Source organism: Parasteatoda tepidariorum, chromosome 3, assembly GCF_982258835.1.
Source record: "Parasteatoda tepidariorum strain Cologne lab strain chromosome 3, Ptep-v5.0, whole genome shotgun sequence".
In the NCBI taxonomy this organism is placed as follows: Eukaryota; Metazoa; Arthropoda; class Arachnida; order Araneae; family Theridiidae; genus Parasteatoda; species Parasteatoda tepidariorum.
The window spans coordinates 77,798,656-77,815,780 of NC_141757.1; the positions used below are offsets into that span (position 1 = coordinate 77,798,656).

The 17,125-nt window shown below is 27.3% G+C and overlaps 1 protein-coding gene across 1 annotated transcript; it reads left to right on the plus strand.

Moving 5' to 3' along the window:
- The first annotated feature begins 12,182 nt into the window (after window positions 1-12,182).
- LOC147813911 (cuticle protein 10.9-like) lies at window positions 12,183-16,585 on the plus strand. Its single transcript, XM_087159633.1, has 4 exons — window positions 12,183-12,440; window positions 13,859-13,942; window positions 14,874-15,180; window positions 16,294-16,585. Exons 1-3 carry the CDS (start codon window positions 12,429-12,431, stop codon window positions 15,174-15,176), a joined length of 399 nt encoding a protein of 132 aa, XP_087015759.1. The 5' UTR covers window positions 12,183-12,428; the 3' UTR covers window positions 15,177-15,180; window positions 16,294-16,585.
- The last annotated feature ends 540 nt before the right edge of the window (window positions 16,586-17,125 follow it).

Genomic DNA, 17,125 nt, shown 5'->3' on the forward strand with positions numbered 1-17,125 from the left:
AAGAGTTAAATAATTTAATTCATTCATATTTCATTCATTACAGACACCAATCTAAAGATGAAAAAGATTTATAGACAAATAAAAGTATTTGTTTGTTTACATTTCTTGCCTAGTTTTTTTTTCCCCTTTTTTTAAGTTCTTAACCCCCAAATTGTCTTGCGATGAGAATTTGGCTCCTATCAGTTTTCGTGTATAGTGTTTAGAAAATCAAAAATAAGAATTCCACTTGGTCGAATTTTTACTACCATCGAATGAGTTGTTCAACTACTTTTTTTTTAAAGAAAAATATTGTGAATTTTCAAATCACACACAAACTTTAAAAAGCAATATTGAATATAAACTATTCTCCAATTTAAGATCTATACAAGTTGTTCCATTATCACAGTCCTATATAGATATTTTTTCAGAATCCTGAACAAAAATTGTAATCAGCGCGTTACCAAAACTAATTTTTGCAAATCACGATTCACAGTTTAAAAGAAAAATCAATATTTTTTTTCCTCTTTACTATTTTTGAATAATTGCCTTTCTTAATCTTTAATATCAAACTTTGAAAATAGAAGCATTTTTTCTTAATTGATTTGAAAACATGCGGAGAAGAAAGTAAAAGGAAAAAAAGCGCACCTTCTATTGTATGCAAAATTTAGAAACGCGAATATTCTATTTCCGTGCGAGATATAATCAATAATGGCTGTCTTTGTGTGACTGTTGATTCTTCATAAATTCTTCCCATTTGGTTAGAAAACGGAATTATTATTCAATTCAATATTCCTAAATAGGTTACAAATATAATCTTAGTAATCAATCAGATATCATAGAAGTTCTTTCAGACATAATTATTATTTCAGATCTTAAGCGGAAGTTATCTAAATTGGCAATAATTTTCAAATAAATGAAGACAGGCACACCCAAAGAAAAATATATTAATTTTATTAATTGAAAAAAAAAGACACCGTTTGTCTCAATACAAATAAGTAAATAATTTTCGATAAGAACTCTGATATAATTTTCTGCTTGGCATATAGCATTTCACTTTCCTTATTCATCATAGATTTGTAGATCCTCTGTTAATCCATTAAAAAAACATCGTTAAATTTTAATTAATTTATTATTTTTACTTCTCTCCTAAAAAAATAGCTTAAAAATTTTATCGATCGATTACAATAAACTGAAATGTTTGCCTGTGTGTCTCACTTATAGCTCCAGAGCCGTTTATGTAATTAGCCTTAAAATTTAATCAGAAGGTGAAAGCAGTACCGGTGAGAGGGGCGGGAGCTCCGCCCGGAGCGACAGGTAAAGGTGGTGCCGAACAAAACCCAGAGTAATGTTCCGTAAATTATTTATTTCCTCCTTTTTTAAAGTGTTCTTATATATTTATATATTATTTTTTGCAAATTATATATTCTTAGGTTAACTTTTTTTATTGGTTAAAGTTCTCTAAGAAAAAGTTTTACTAAAGATGTAAAGAAGAGTGTGCAGCAGAAAAACCACTCGTTTGGCATTGAATAGAATGAGTTTCGTATTTTTCAGGGAGGATCTTTTCTGTAGAGATTTATGGTTCAGTACTCTTAATATAATGTGAATTTTCTGAAACAAATATTTACATTTTATGTAGAACATACTTCTATTTCGTCTTAAAATGTAATTTAAATTTGAGCTTCTTACCCAAATCTTGGTTTGGTCTGGTCTTGGACTGGGTTTTTTGAGATATTGGAACTTTTAGAAACAAGACAAGAAGGTTAATTTCCAAAATAATTAAATACTTACCAAGATCTTAGTAAATGTAAAGTTAACAACAAGAAACATTTATAAGCATTTACAATATTTTACGTATTTTACTCTATGATATGTATTTAAAATAATTATTAAAAGATTTTTCTGGGAAGCTGAAGTAAGACTTTTTTCTCAAAAAATATCTTCTAATAGCGGGCTCAATAACTTTTCTATTCATCTGATTTATCTAAATGGGCGATTCTTTCGTTACGTGTGTTACTTTTACACGACATATTTCAACTTTAACACTTATTATAATAAACTTGTTAGATATTTTTTATGTTTTTCTTAATTTGTTGTTAAATCTATATGTGTTGTAAGTTTTCAAAACGAAGATTGAAGGCACAAATTAATTTGATGTTGAAAAAAAAAAATTCTGAAATTTTGTTACGTGTGTTACCCTTTATAATGCTAGATATTTGAAACTTTGAATATATTCATTTAATTCTGCGAAGTATAAAGGCAAAAAATTAAGATATTTTCTTTTATAGAGAGATACAATATCGAAGCTGTGTTTACTTCTTCATTTCTTCTTCTGAACTTCTTTATTTTGGAGAAATTGGTGCGTTACGTGTGTTAATTGAACGTTACGTGTGTTACCCTCTGTGAATATTTCAACTGAGAAGTCATAAATGTTGCACTAAAACATTTATTTATTTTAATTTAGCAGAAGAAAAACAATTTATTTTAGCAAATAAAATAGTTAATGGTCTGGAAAGATGGTTGTAGCCCTTCTTTATACTGGTTTAGAGAGTAAAACATAGCAAATCTTAGGCAAATCTATTCCTTCAAAATCATTTCTGTTTGGAAACAAAAATATGCATATTTTCCAATTATTTTATGTAAATATTGCATTTTAAGTTTACAAGCATGTGCATTTGCGTCAATAATGTTCCCGAGATAGAGCATATGTCGTTTTAATTTCAGTTATAGGCGCACTTCTGATCAGGAGGGAACAGAAATTGACTTACTGACTATTTGTGTGCCACAATGTGCATCTATGCATCTTATTCAAGTATCTAACGATACTTATGCATAGATTTTATGCTTTGTATTACCGTTGCCATGTATTGATCTTTTCCATTAATATCTTTATTTCCTTTTGGCTAATATATAATACTGTTGTATTAGGCATGAGTTGATTGGTTAGCTTTGCAAACAACACTGGATAGCAAATAAATGGCACTGGATAGCAACACAATGATATAAATAACTTTGCTTTTTGCTTCGCTTTCAAGATTTTGTACTACACACCTATCCCATAGAAAGAACTTCTGCATGTGATATCGTAAAATATTTCCAAATTAATTTCTTTTTTTATATTTTGATTGACAAAATATGAAATAATTCAACCATATATTTGTTTTTAAATTCTTAACTTGACTTATTACTATAGAAGGTTTCTGTTAGCTCATCTTCTGAAGTAGAATCGTTTTTAAACAGTCTTAAAATAAAAGTGTAGACATTGTTTCACTTTTGTCTTTGCCTTAGGAAAATATTGTAAAGGACTCTATTTTAAACTCTTTAGGAGAGTATCGTCTAAGGAAACAGCTGCTGTGAATAACGGAACTGTGGCTGGATAGCATAATGCTGACTGAAATTCGTTTTGATATTCAAAAGAATATGCCATTGCAAAGTCAACTTGAATTTCCCTGGTTTTAATGCTAGATATGTTTGTTTGGAAAGTATCACCTCGGATTCTTTTAACTCTTACGTATTATTGAAAGTTAGTCCAATTTTCAAGAGTTATTTCAAAACATTCTTCTTGCACATTTGCCATTATATATTTTTTATTGTGAGCTATTTCCATCTTTTTCTCATCGTTACCAAACTACAATAAATGATGGTTAGAAACCTGTAACAAGCAATGAGAAATTTTTGTAAGTATCAGAAGCACCCTTCCAACAATTAGATCCAAAATTTATTTTACTTTATATACATAAATACTTCTACCATCACCATGTATTGTCATAAACGTAATTTTAGCCTTCCAGTTAAAGAATAAAAATTTCATAATATTTGTTTTGATTCTAAGTTTTACAATAGCAATAAATTTTTTAGTCATAAAGCACTAAATACGGAAAATTAAACAATGTTTAGGATGCAACTGACAAAAATCAGTATAAGCGTCTCTTAGAAACATTGTTAGATAGTTCTTTCGAATTATTGCCCGTTTTTCCCCGTAATAATCCAGAGAACCAGCTCTTGTTTCAATACAAGCATAGTATAAACAATTATAACTTTTGAAGAAAATGCATTTATTAATAATTAAGTTCATCTGAAATACTTAGTGGTGAACCTTTTACATCATTATCAATCTGTTTTGAAAGTTCAAGTCTAACTTTCATTATTTCCTTATTTTCTTTCCTTTGAAGTGCAGAATCTTATTCTCTTTTCTTTTTTTCTTCATCTTCTTATTCTTTTAAATCCAGATAAGGACACTATTTTAAGCTTATCCATTTTATAATAATCTAGCAAATACAGTCGAAATATTCTACTTAAACAGAAACGTATAACAAATAGAAGTTTGGGAAAACAATTTCCAAAAGTTTCAAAATTATCGTCTTATTATGTTGTTTTTTTATTAATGCTTATACCGACCTGATTTTACAAAAAACCACAATCTTACAATTCCGTATTTGTGGCATTGAAGTTGCTCGGCGGTTATAAAAAATGTCCGAACATGATTTAAATCTTTTATTGAAAATAAATAAATAATTAAAGTGTATAAGTACCTCTAACACACATAACAGTAACGCGCGTAACTTTTCGTTACGTGTGTTACCTTGAATAAAATTAATTATAAAATTTTAACTATTGGCAGTTTTAATTCGAGAATTTTTTCCGTTGCATATCTTGCCTTCTTAATTTATAAAACAAAAAAATTTTAAATTTTCTTTTTTACTAAAGATTTTACAGAAAAAAATGCAAAATTATGTTACGTGTGTTACTGGGAAATTAGACTATCTTGATTAATCGACTTTCAAACAAGCAAAAAAAATTTAGGCCAAATTAAAAAAATACATTAAACAATGATAAAAGAGTAAAATAGTTATATTTATTACTAAAAACTATTTTATTGCTCTTTAATATTTTAAGAACTCTATTGGAATATAACATAACAAAGAAGAGAACTCCTGTTAAAATTCATAGTGTTCCACCTTTTGTTAGAATTCACATAAATATTTTTTGTAATTCAAAAAACTATCTTAACTATTAAAAAATGTACATCTTCTAGATTCCGAAATTGTGTCATTTTTGATTTTACGATAATTTTGAAAATTTAGTCACTCAGGACCACTTTTCGTGGAATCGCCCAAATGTTTATTATTGTAGTAGTTAGCATAGCACGTAGGTTTTAATTTATTCATTTTTATATACCAATATTACTCTGAGTCGAGAATAACTAATATTTTCCAAAAGTTATTTGGAAGGAATTATCTTTGAATATTTTAATATTACAATAAAGACTGTCAGTTCTTAATTTGTTTTATACGAGGTCAATATCATCTTATTTTTAAGATTTTGTATTACATAAACAATTTATTACAAGTATACCTTTCACTTCGTCATCAAAACTGTCATCATGAACAATTTTAGGTACAGTGAGTGAATAAAGTAAGAATGAGAAAAGAAAGGATGCCAATAAATGGATCAGTGAATAGGAGAATTAGTACGAATCAACAATTAATAAATAGCAGTGAATTTGTTTATGAACGAATCATTGAAGGACATTGAAGGATTTTAGTGAATCGTCGAATGAATGAATGAGTTTATAAATGCATGAAAAATATCATTAAAAATGCATAAAAGAAATTGATTTACGGCAATCGACAACAAAAATTCTTCATTTTCAAAATAATTTTTAACAAAATAACGCCCTATTGAATGAAAATTACAAAGATAACGTCCATCGAAAATGAAACCACGAAAACAACTGGTTTTGGAGAGTCTATAAAACTGTTTGTGACTGCTAAAGCACTGAAAAAATATATTTTAATGTTTATGCTTATAAATTTGTGTGTCATAAAAGATTATGCTCATTAAAAATATTACCTATAATATAAATTACATCTAGAATACTTGAGATAACATTCTCATTAATTGAACTGTCAGTTTTAACTTTGAGTACATTAATTGCAATTTATCTTGTTCTCATATTTTTTTAATCAATATTTAGAATTGACATAGATTTTATAATTATCTGACAGAAATATTATCATTTGAAATTTTTAAAAAATGCGTTTCTCTGCAGCGTTATGACTACATCAACAAGGTAATTCAAGGATTTTTTTAAATATACATACATACATATATATATATATATATATATATATATATATATATATATATATATATATATATATATATATATATATATATATATATATATATATATATATATATATATATATATATATATATATATATATATATATATATATATATATATATATATATATATATATATATATATATATAGATGATAGATAGATAGATACAGGGTGTCCCCAAACGACCGCATAAACTCTGCACAGCTAGATTCCTCGTTGGGAGTACATAAAAACTGACCAGACAAGCGTTCCTGTACGAACCATAGTTTACGAGAAAAATACGAAAAACAAAGTATGACGTCACTGCCGGTGCAAGAAAAAAACACTTTATTGGACATATCCGCGGCGTGCTCAAGCCTGCCTCGACATGCACGGCGGACACTTTGAACATCTGCTTTAAATTGTACATAGTATACTGCTGTTCATATGTTCAATAAAGTGTTTTTTCTTGCACCGGCATTGTCATACATTGTTTCTCGTATTTTTCTCGCAAACTATGGATCGTACAGGAACGCTTCCTTGGGCATTTCTTATGTACTCCCAACGAGGAATCTAGCTGTGCAGAGTTTATGCGGTAGTTTCGGGACACTCTGTATATATATATATATATATATATATATATATATATATATATATATATATATATATATATATATATATATATATATATATATATATATATATATATATATATATATATATATATATATATATATATATATATATATATATATATATATATATATATATATATATATATATAGGTCATTCTCCCAAAAACAGTCATTTTCATGTCCCCAGTATATTTTATGCTTGTTTTACAGCTTACGAAGAAAAAAAATTCAGGGAAAGTGTCCTTCAGAATGCAAGCTAACAAAAGAATAAAAATAAAATTATCAATTTTTATTTTTTATATATTTTAGGTAATTGAAATATACCAATATATCATTCCCTCACTTGTCCCCACTGCTGATTTAAAAAAAGAAAAAAATTGTTTCTGAAATACAAAAATTTTTTTTACAAATTCGTGTTTTTTATTTCAGAATACTGAAATATAGAATTCAGAAAATCAATTTTAAATTGAATTTCTGATAAAAATATTAACACAGCACTATTTTAAACTTTGTCCCCAGTGTTTCGCGTCATTCCCTCACAACAATGTTCTTATCACCTGCAATCTTTTTAGAATAAAAATATTTTAATAAAAACTTCAGAAGTTAACAACTGGCATCATAGAACAAAATTGCAGTATGTTTCCATCTTCAACTTAAAGAAGCTTTGCTGTGGAATAAATTTGAATGAATCAAACCAGGTAAAATTTTTTACATTTGTCATTCCCTTATGTCATTTTTTAGAGTAAAATAAAATACAACTTCATCGAGAAAGTGGATAATTATGTGTTGCTTTCTTATATGAATATAACTGTATGTGATTAACTTCAGAAATTCAATAGGCCTAACTGTTATTTTTAAATTTTATTGAATTCGTCATTTCCACACTTGTGTATAAAGTGAGGGAATGACGCTGAAGTGAGAGAATGATTCAAGATGAGTATATTATTAAAAAATTTTTTGTTCAATCATGCCAGCCAATTTTATTTCCCAAACCTGTAAAAACTATTAAATATATAAGACTAAATTATAATAAATATTAGATATACTTAGTATGTTATCATTTTCGAACTTTAGGTAGATGTAACTTAGATAAAAGCATGTATTCAAATAAAATATCATTCCCTCACTATTAGTGTCATTCCCTCACTTTTTAAATAGTAAAAATAATTCATTTACTTATTAATTAATTTGAAAAATAAGTTAAAAAATTAATAAATTAATTTATTAAATTAATTAATTTATTTATTAAATTAATTAATTATTAATTATTATAAATTAATTAATTATAAATTAATTATTTAAAAATTAATTAATTTAAATATTAAGTATAATTTATAGGATATATACTTTCTTTATAATGTCATTACATATTTCAATTAATATAAAAAGTTTCAGAGCTTTTATTCACTTTACTTTTTTGGGATTTTATGAACTGAAAAATGACAGTTTTCGTGAGAATGACCCATATATATTCCTTAGTTTTCGGTATCGCCCGGGGCCCGACGACGTCTTCCGCCGGCACTGGGGGAAAGGGGAAATTTAAGTCACGATCCTAAAATCGTTTAAAAAGTTCATTTAAATCGTTTGGAAGAGGCGTTTAAAAAGGAAGAGATATAAAGGTTTCTTAGCAGTTTCTGTCTCAAATCTTTGTTCAAGACACTTGAAATTAGAAATCAAAATTAATACTAGTTTTATTTTGGATGTAGCAATCACTGTACTTGTTATGAAAACAGCCATATTAATGAGCTTTACAGAAATTAAATCACACCCTTTCATGAACTGTTAAGTTAAAGTAATACTTCGAAGAATTGAAATGTTTTAATTTTGGTAAAATCTAGCTTACAAATAGTTTTTTCTTTAGATTTACAAAAAAAAGTTTTTTCCTTCGCATCCACAGCTTGTTCAGCGAATTTTCACTTGCTATGTCTATTATTTTCAGTATAAAGCAAAAAATGCAATTAAAAAAAAAACACATGAAATTTCGTACATTTTTCAATAAATTCTTCAGAATTACTGGAAGGTTGGATATTTCAACTGTAAATTACTGAAGTATAAAAGTGCGTATACGAAGTTTTATTTGCGCACTATAAAAAAATTCAGGATCAATTTGTTGTAAAAAATATTGGCATCCCTAGCACATTATCCGTCAAATCCATTTTCACCGTAAAATTTTATATCCTATTTTTTACAGTATTTAATTACAGTGACTTCAGTGATCTTTTAATAAATATTACTGTAAAAGTTGCGGTATATCACATTCTTAGTTCCGTAAAAATTTTACAATAAAAAGTATTTTCCTCCAAAGTGCTGAAAAGTAAAAAGCTACACTTTTTAACGTGACTTAATTCGGAATTTTTTACAGTGTGATTTTTGTTCTTCGACCTGGTCAAGTGACTTAATTTACGATAAATTCGAAATATATTCATTTTCTATTCAAAAGAAATCCTTTTATATTTCTCAGTGTAGAAGGGTTTTTTTTATGTATATGTTGCTATGAATAAATATTTCTATAAAAAAAAATATTATTATTTCTACGTATACTAGGTTTTATCTGACCAGATCGTATAAAATCGGGATTTAACTTTTCCTGAAAAGTAATTAATTTACTCACCAAAATATATATTTCACATTAAATATTTCTTTTAGATAAATAACTATTTTCTCTCTCAAAATAAATTAAGAAATTTCATTCATGGAGTTTTATTAAAAAAAAAGAACCCATAAGGATCCGGATTTATCTAACCTCCCTCTATATAATTCAAAATTCAGAAAAAAATGATTATATTTTAACATTTAAAAAGATTTCAATCTTTAATGAGTAACTAAATCAAAATTATAAATGATTATAAGAATTACTTTATAAATTTGTCTTTTTTAAATTTGTTTAATTATTGCGTTGATAAATAATTTCCAACAGTTTTCTTTATATTTTTAAATATTCCGCATGAAATCAAATATTTTTGTCTTAATGTTTTTGATCATTCGAAAAAGAATGCTTCGAACTACCGTTATCTCTGTTTTTTTTAGATAATTTATGTTAATTTTAATATGATTATAATGAAGTATGAAATTGAGAAAAATGAACCGAGCTTGATATACCAATTATTTAAATGGAAGTTTTGACCTCAAAGACGCACCTCTTTCTTGGGATCAAGTTGAATTCGAAGGGGAGCAATTAAATTAGCTTTAGTATTAAAATCCACATCAAACAACAAGAGAACAACTAGCAGTGAAAATCGAATGCTCACCCATTTTGAACTTTAGAAGAAAAAAACTGTGGGAACTTAATTTCCATACCAATAGTTAGAAATGTAAAGTAAGACTACGAAGAGAGCAAAAATTACAGGGACTCACATTTTCGACAAATCTCTTGAAGAGCCGTAATGGCTCAAGGGATAGAGCGTTCGTCTTCCAGTGGGGTGAACCGGGTTCGAATCTCAGTGATATCTGGTCGATACGAATTACGTATCCAGTTCGCATCAACCACAGAGTTGACATAAATTACCCTCAGTGGTAGACGGTTCATTGGAGTCCCCTTGCCGTCAGACTAATGGTGGGATGTTTTCGTGGTTTTCCTCTCCACGTAATTAAATACAGAGTAGTTCCATCAAAAAGTCCTTCACGAAGGCAAATTTCTTTCAATACTTGATCCTGGATTTCCCTTATCTTCTGAATTCGGTTCAAAATTACAAAGCTACAGAGTTGAACATTAATACTCTTAAACCCAAAATTGGGTCACCTGTTCAACGGTGATTATAAAATAAAATAAAATATCTTGTAAATCGATCTCCTGACTCCATCAAGAAAAAGGATTGACACTTACTTGGTATAAAATGCGCTATGACGAGTTGGTCAATTATATCCGACTAGATATAATTGACTAGAAGTACACTTCATGTAAAGAAACCGCCCTCTAGTCCGCCATTTTTTGAATTATTTACCTTTTTTGAGTTATTCACCTTCTACAAATAATGGTCCAAAAGCAGTTGTTATACGTTTAAAACTTGCATTACTATCATTTCATATTAGAATTTAATTAAATAACTTAAGTAAACACTTATTGTCCGCCAAACTCACGGAGCTCACAGCAACGAGCTGCTAATTAGTGCAAGCTTTACCGATTAGTGGTGTTAAGATTTAACAACATAGTTTGAAATGTGTACAAACGCCCGATTTGGTATTGACTTGAAATAAAGTAATCATTCACATAAATTTTAGAGTTTTTCGACATCAAATTCGGATAAGTATTACATCACAGTTTTAAGATATAAAATACCAAAGATTTTATGCTTAAGTGTAAAAATTCAAAAATAAAAATGCATTTTAAATGAGATATGGGCAAACAAAATGGTTCGAATGTCAAAATAAATTAGTGCTTGCACTTTACAATATTTAATATTATTTTATTCATATTTGTCACACAACTTATAAGTGTTTGCAATTGGAAAGTTTAGATTCAAAGCTGAGTTAATTGAATAAATAAAAAGCTCAAAACTTATTCAGTTCTATGTGAAATACCTTTTTGGTTTTTATGATTCTCTTACGTTTCTGAAAACCTGACATAAACCTAATTTTCTGTATCAATTACGCATGTATAAGATATCTTGAATAGAGCACAAATAATGGAATTAAACGTAAATTTGTGTTATTAATAGATAGCACAAAATCAAGCTATCTTCATCTGGACAAGAAACTTTCTGAAAGTAGATATATATATTTATATACAAGTTATATTTATATTCAAAATTTCAAAAAACAATATGTTTAAGTTAGTGACAAATAAATTAATATAATTGAAATTAATGTAAAAAAGTAATATACAAAAAGACAGTTTCAATTTTTTTTATATTTTTGATCACAAATATAAGTTCAGAACCAATATCACACAAAATGACTACGAGAACTGTAATTTAAAGTATAAATTTTTAAATAATAAAAAAAAATTATAATAAAATTCTACAAAAATATAAAATTTTCTTTTTCATCAATGTAAGCATTTCAAGTTAAAATTGTTCTAAGCTTGTTTAGACCAAACGTAGTCCAAACATTACCAAACGTTCGGTCCTTCTTAGACCAAACTGTTCTAAGCATGATCGAATTTTTTTTTTAAAATTAAAATTACTTCGTGTTACAGTTGTTAGAGATGAATTTTAGTTCATATCTCCTTAGTTTTTGCATTGGTTATCTTGTATAGGCATAGTTGATTTAAAACAATAATTAACTTCCTAGCATTTTAAAAGCGGCAGCTGTCTTATTAATTTTATGCATATTCTGTTTAGATAAACAATATAAATCTTGACGTTTAAAACAACTGCATTTTAACTAGTTTATTTAATGCATAATTAATATTTCATTCTTTAAAATCGAAAGTAGTAGTCTAATTACCGTTAACACCTACCCATCAATAAACTTTCCCCCTTTCAGACAAGTTATTTCCTCGATTATTCCAATTCTCCCCCAGTCTGTTCAAAAGTTCAATTTGGACTACAAAATGTCGCCCAACAGCCTTATCAAAATAGGGTGTGACAGTTCCCCACTTTAATGTCACGAGATCAAAAAGAAAAAATTAAATAGTTTACTATTTTTCTTTAGTTTCCGAAGTGGTATATAAACATCTTGATCAATGGAGTGAAAATCATTCGAATCGTTCTGCTCGTAAAACTACTTTTCTTTTCATTAAGAAAACAACACTCATTTAAACTTCAATATGATGTTTAAGGTAAGTATATAGTATCTCATAAGTTTTGTTCGTTATTTTTAAAATTGTGTCTTAAATATATAGCAGATTTTAATGTCAAAGGTACTGAATGTAAAAATGACTGTTTTGAAATATACATTTAGTGAACATTTTAACTTAATACTTCAGTGAACATTAAGTATTAACTCTTTTTGTTATATTTCTTTACAATAATGTTATAGAATACAACATTTAAATTTTCAATAAATTTTTAACACTTTTAACAACTTTAAATGCTTTAAAATTTCATGTTCGCAATTATTGATTCATGTTAAATTTTTTCTGAAGAAAAGTTCAATAATAGTCACGTGAATATCGTTAAAATATTTTATATATTAACTTCAATGGATGTAATATTAATAATTTATAACTATTAATGTTATATTTATTGTATATATTTTGATTCCCATTGTAAATATGAATGCAGTTGCTTCCGGCTTGATAATTAACTTCCAATTAAAATGAAAAATATAAACTCTTTTAAATATAAATTCTTCAACTCCTTCCTCTATTCCGAACACCTTAACAATATATTACACATATTTTTACACTGTCTAGCTTTGCTTGCGCGAAAGTAATTTGATTTTAATTGTAACTATTTTCAAAAGATTTTCGCGATATTGTGTGAGTTCTTTATATATTAAATGTTAGTAATGATCTAAAATCTGTATATCAGGCATTAAATCAAATAATCCATTGTAAGTATGAGTTTCGGACATTTCAGCGTAGTAGGCGGCATAAGTATTAAAATTATTTCCATCTCTGTAGTGAGATAGGATTGAAAAATCATTCCATTGCTCCATAACGAGCTATACTACTTCCTCTCAAGCCGTAACTTGAGAATCAGGCAGTATGCGGCCCCACAGCAACGTTTATGTAAAGATTTCCACAGCCATTTTAGAAAGGATCAAAAATAAATCTAAAAAATTACTTTGCAAACTAAGTTTCGATAGAAATACAAAATTATTCTAAATAGATACTTAACTTATAGCTAACTATTCAACACATAATTTACTTAAATTATTACTTAGGGCAATCTAACAAAAAGAATAATAACTATGGTGTTACCAATAAGTAGAGAAGTGCCCGAGTTTATGGTGCTACATAAGAGAAATAGGTATCTAGGTTATATAGTTCAGTATCATCAATAAACACTTATTGGATTCGATGTATTGACTTGCAAAGAGAAAAATATTTCTGAATCAGGTATTGGGACGAATATGACTTCGAAAACTTATGGCAACTTCGTTACAAATGGCAAAATCTCACCATCCGGAAATCTTATTTCCAGTAACATCTTCCGTCAATCTCAATGGATATTTCTTGCCGAGTGCATTTTATTGCATTTATTATACAATTATATTATATAATTAAATTTGTTTAATTTTCTTCAAAACCAGGCACTTCTCATTGCTTCCCTCGCCGCCGTTGCTTTAGCACAGTACGGCTATGGACATGGACATGGTTATGCACCTGAACCACACGTAAGTAGACTTTCTTTAATAAATAATCATAAATTAAAACCGAAAAATAAAATTTCTTACTCATACAAAATAATGATTTTTCTATTTGACTTAATTAATTTTTAGATTTGAAAATCTCTCTTTTTTTTTCTAAGAATATTTCGAGTTCTCTTAAAGATCATAAACGAAGTTCTTTTTAGAAATGTATTAATAGAAGATGAAATAATTTATTCCTGGGAATATATTTTATTACATTTTAACAACGAATCAATGCCTAATGAAATCCATTGGCATTTAATTAAGTTTTTATTATTATAGCAAAATCTTGACTATATATTTGAAATCTTAATTAGAGGCTTCACATCTACTTAAACCTTATACAAGTTTACTGTTACATTTCATTTTCTTTAATAGTTTATTATTTTAGTACATTCATGAAATAATTTATATTTACTGATTCTCAAAAATAATTTTAAGAGATTGTGACACATGTTAGCTTGGTAAAACCGAAATTATATCCAGTATTTCACTATTTGCATTTTTAATTCTGAAATTTACTTTAATTATTTTATATGACACCAATACTCTATTTAAATTAATCGTATATATTAAGGGTAATATCCTTAAGGCATATGCTTAAGTTATTCAGGGAAAATTATAGATAAATAAATGTTATTGATAAAAAAATTCAAATTTCCAATTTTTATCTCAGATGAAGAATGCAAAATACATTCTTGCAAAATTTACACTTTATATTTTTTTTATAATAATGATTAAACAGAAAAATAACTGTAGCATAAACACAATTTTTAACTTTTTCATTGTATAAGTGATCTCTCTCAAACTCAGTTTTAAGTGTACAGTTCGAAACTGATAAAATAACGTCACTGATTACGTCATAGTTCTGCACGATCTTTATCAAATTATAAATATTTATTTTACTATACTTTAGCATCAGCCCATCCCATACCAATATGGATACGACATTGCCGGTGACCATGGTGAATTCAAACAGACCAGACAAGAGCACGGAGATGGACACGGCAACGTTCAAGGAAGCTACAGCTACGTTGATGCCCATGGAATCCAAAGACAAGTTGACTACGTAGCTGATGGACATGGTTTCCGTGCCTCTGTCAAGACCAACGAACCAGGAACCGAAAGCCAAAACCCCGCTGATGTTGAACTCCATGCCAACCCAGCCCACCACCAACCATCATACTCTGCTCCACGACATGGATATGGACATTATTAATTAGGTATATTCTAAATTATTTTAATCTAGTTAAAAAAAAATTTACATTGAATAACAAATTATTATAATCTGGTGAAAACTATATTATTCTTACACAAATAACTATTTTGGGCTCTTATAAGTTAAATTTAGAAAATAAAACAATTCTAATCTCTTAAATTCATCTTTATTCTAAATGAATTTTAAATTTATTTACTTTAACGTTCATTTTACATCTTCGTAAAAAATTCTGAATGAATGACTTTGAATAACTTCACAATGAATAACTTTGACTTTCTTAAATTTTTTTAATAATAATTATAATAACAGCCTTATTTTTGAATACTTTTTCATATACTTCATCGTTTTATTCTAAGACTGACACATATTCAGACACATATTCAAGACAATGAAGATAAAAATATTTCAAAGCAATTATTAAAAATATAAAATCAGTCAATTTTTCTCATTGTTCATTGTAAAATGTCTAACATCAAAATTGAATCAAATTTAATACTTATGATAACAAGAATACTTTTTCAGATTTTGAAAATAAGGAAAATGTCGCAATATCGTTTGTTTTTGTAAATATCCTTAAATTTGATTCAGAATACTTTTTTAATAATTTCTCAAAATAGAAATCTTAAGCAGAATATATTTTAAATAAACACACACTGGTATTATATAAATCAAACTTTAACCATCTGGGTTTTTATACTATTACTTGATTAAAAACTTCATTCGCTTCAAAAATATAAAACTTGGATATAACAGTCGACATGTCTCAAAAACAGGCGCTCACTTTCAAGACTTGTCAGAAGAGAAAGGAAAGAATTAAGAATGATTTGAAATATAAAACTAAAAGTTGCCAACGAAAAATAAAAAATAAAGGTGAGAAACATAACTAGAAAAATGGTAATAGCCGAGAGAGAAAAAAGATCTTATCGTGATCTTACAGTGTATTTCTTAGTTGCATTCTTTCAAATTACTCAAAATCTACTTCTCATTTCAGAAGTAGCTTTCAAAGATTCTTATGGAATTAAAATCAAATTGATTAATTTAAGAAATTTATAAAAATTTTGAATAATGATAAAAATAATTTTTAAATTTTATGATCTCATTGAATTATTTTTTACAGGTTTAAAATTTAAAGAAATTCTAAGAAATTGGAAAGGATGTCATCTAACTAATGATAAGAAGCTGTACACACACTGGAATGAGATGGATGAAGCGAAAGTAAATTCTTTTTCAAACGCAGTCATTGTTGTTAATATTTTGTAAAAATTAGTTATATTTATTACATTTCGCCAAGCACATTTTGCTAAATCTATCTTATTCAAAAGTGCTTAGCTTTGTATCAAAGCTGCTGTTATTTATTATTAGGATTTTGTAAAAAGAAAAGTAATCAAAATAAAATTATTTATTTACAATTTGTGTTTTTATTTTGTCATTGAAGTTAAGTAAATAAACTAAGCTTTATCATGTGAATCTTCTTAGATTGAGTGATTTCTTATGTGCTAGGATCAATAACTATTTCTAAATTAAAGTGGAAGAAAGATTCTATGATGAGATATGAGATTATTCTAAGATGAACACATATAGTGAATCTATTACATTGTGCAGAATTGAAACTGGTGTGGGTTTCACATATTACTTTTGAAAGATTAAATACAAAAGCAAAAAGAAATATTTAATGGGTACATTGAGAAAAAATTATGGTCAAAACTATGATAAATTTTACAGTATTTCTGGCTCTATGGAAACACCAAAAACCTCGATAATTTTACCTAATCACTTGGTAAAGGTGTTAGCAAAACTAACAATAAAACATGGTTTTATAATATAGAATACAATTTGGTAAATGAAGTAAAACTTGGTAATTTTATCATGATACTTAAGAGAATGGCATAAAAAGTACTTATTCGTTTAAATTTACTTTTTAGTTTTGCATTTTTTTTCTAAATATGCGG

Excerpts from the sequence above, each read along its gene's own strand:
- LOC147813911 (XM_087159633.1), top strand. Across the intron at positions 13,943-14,873 it reads GTTATGCACCTGAACCACAC|CATCAGCCCATCCCATACCA; the intron begins GTAAGTAGACTT and ends ACTATACTTTAG.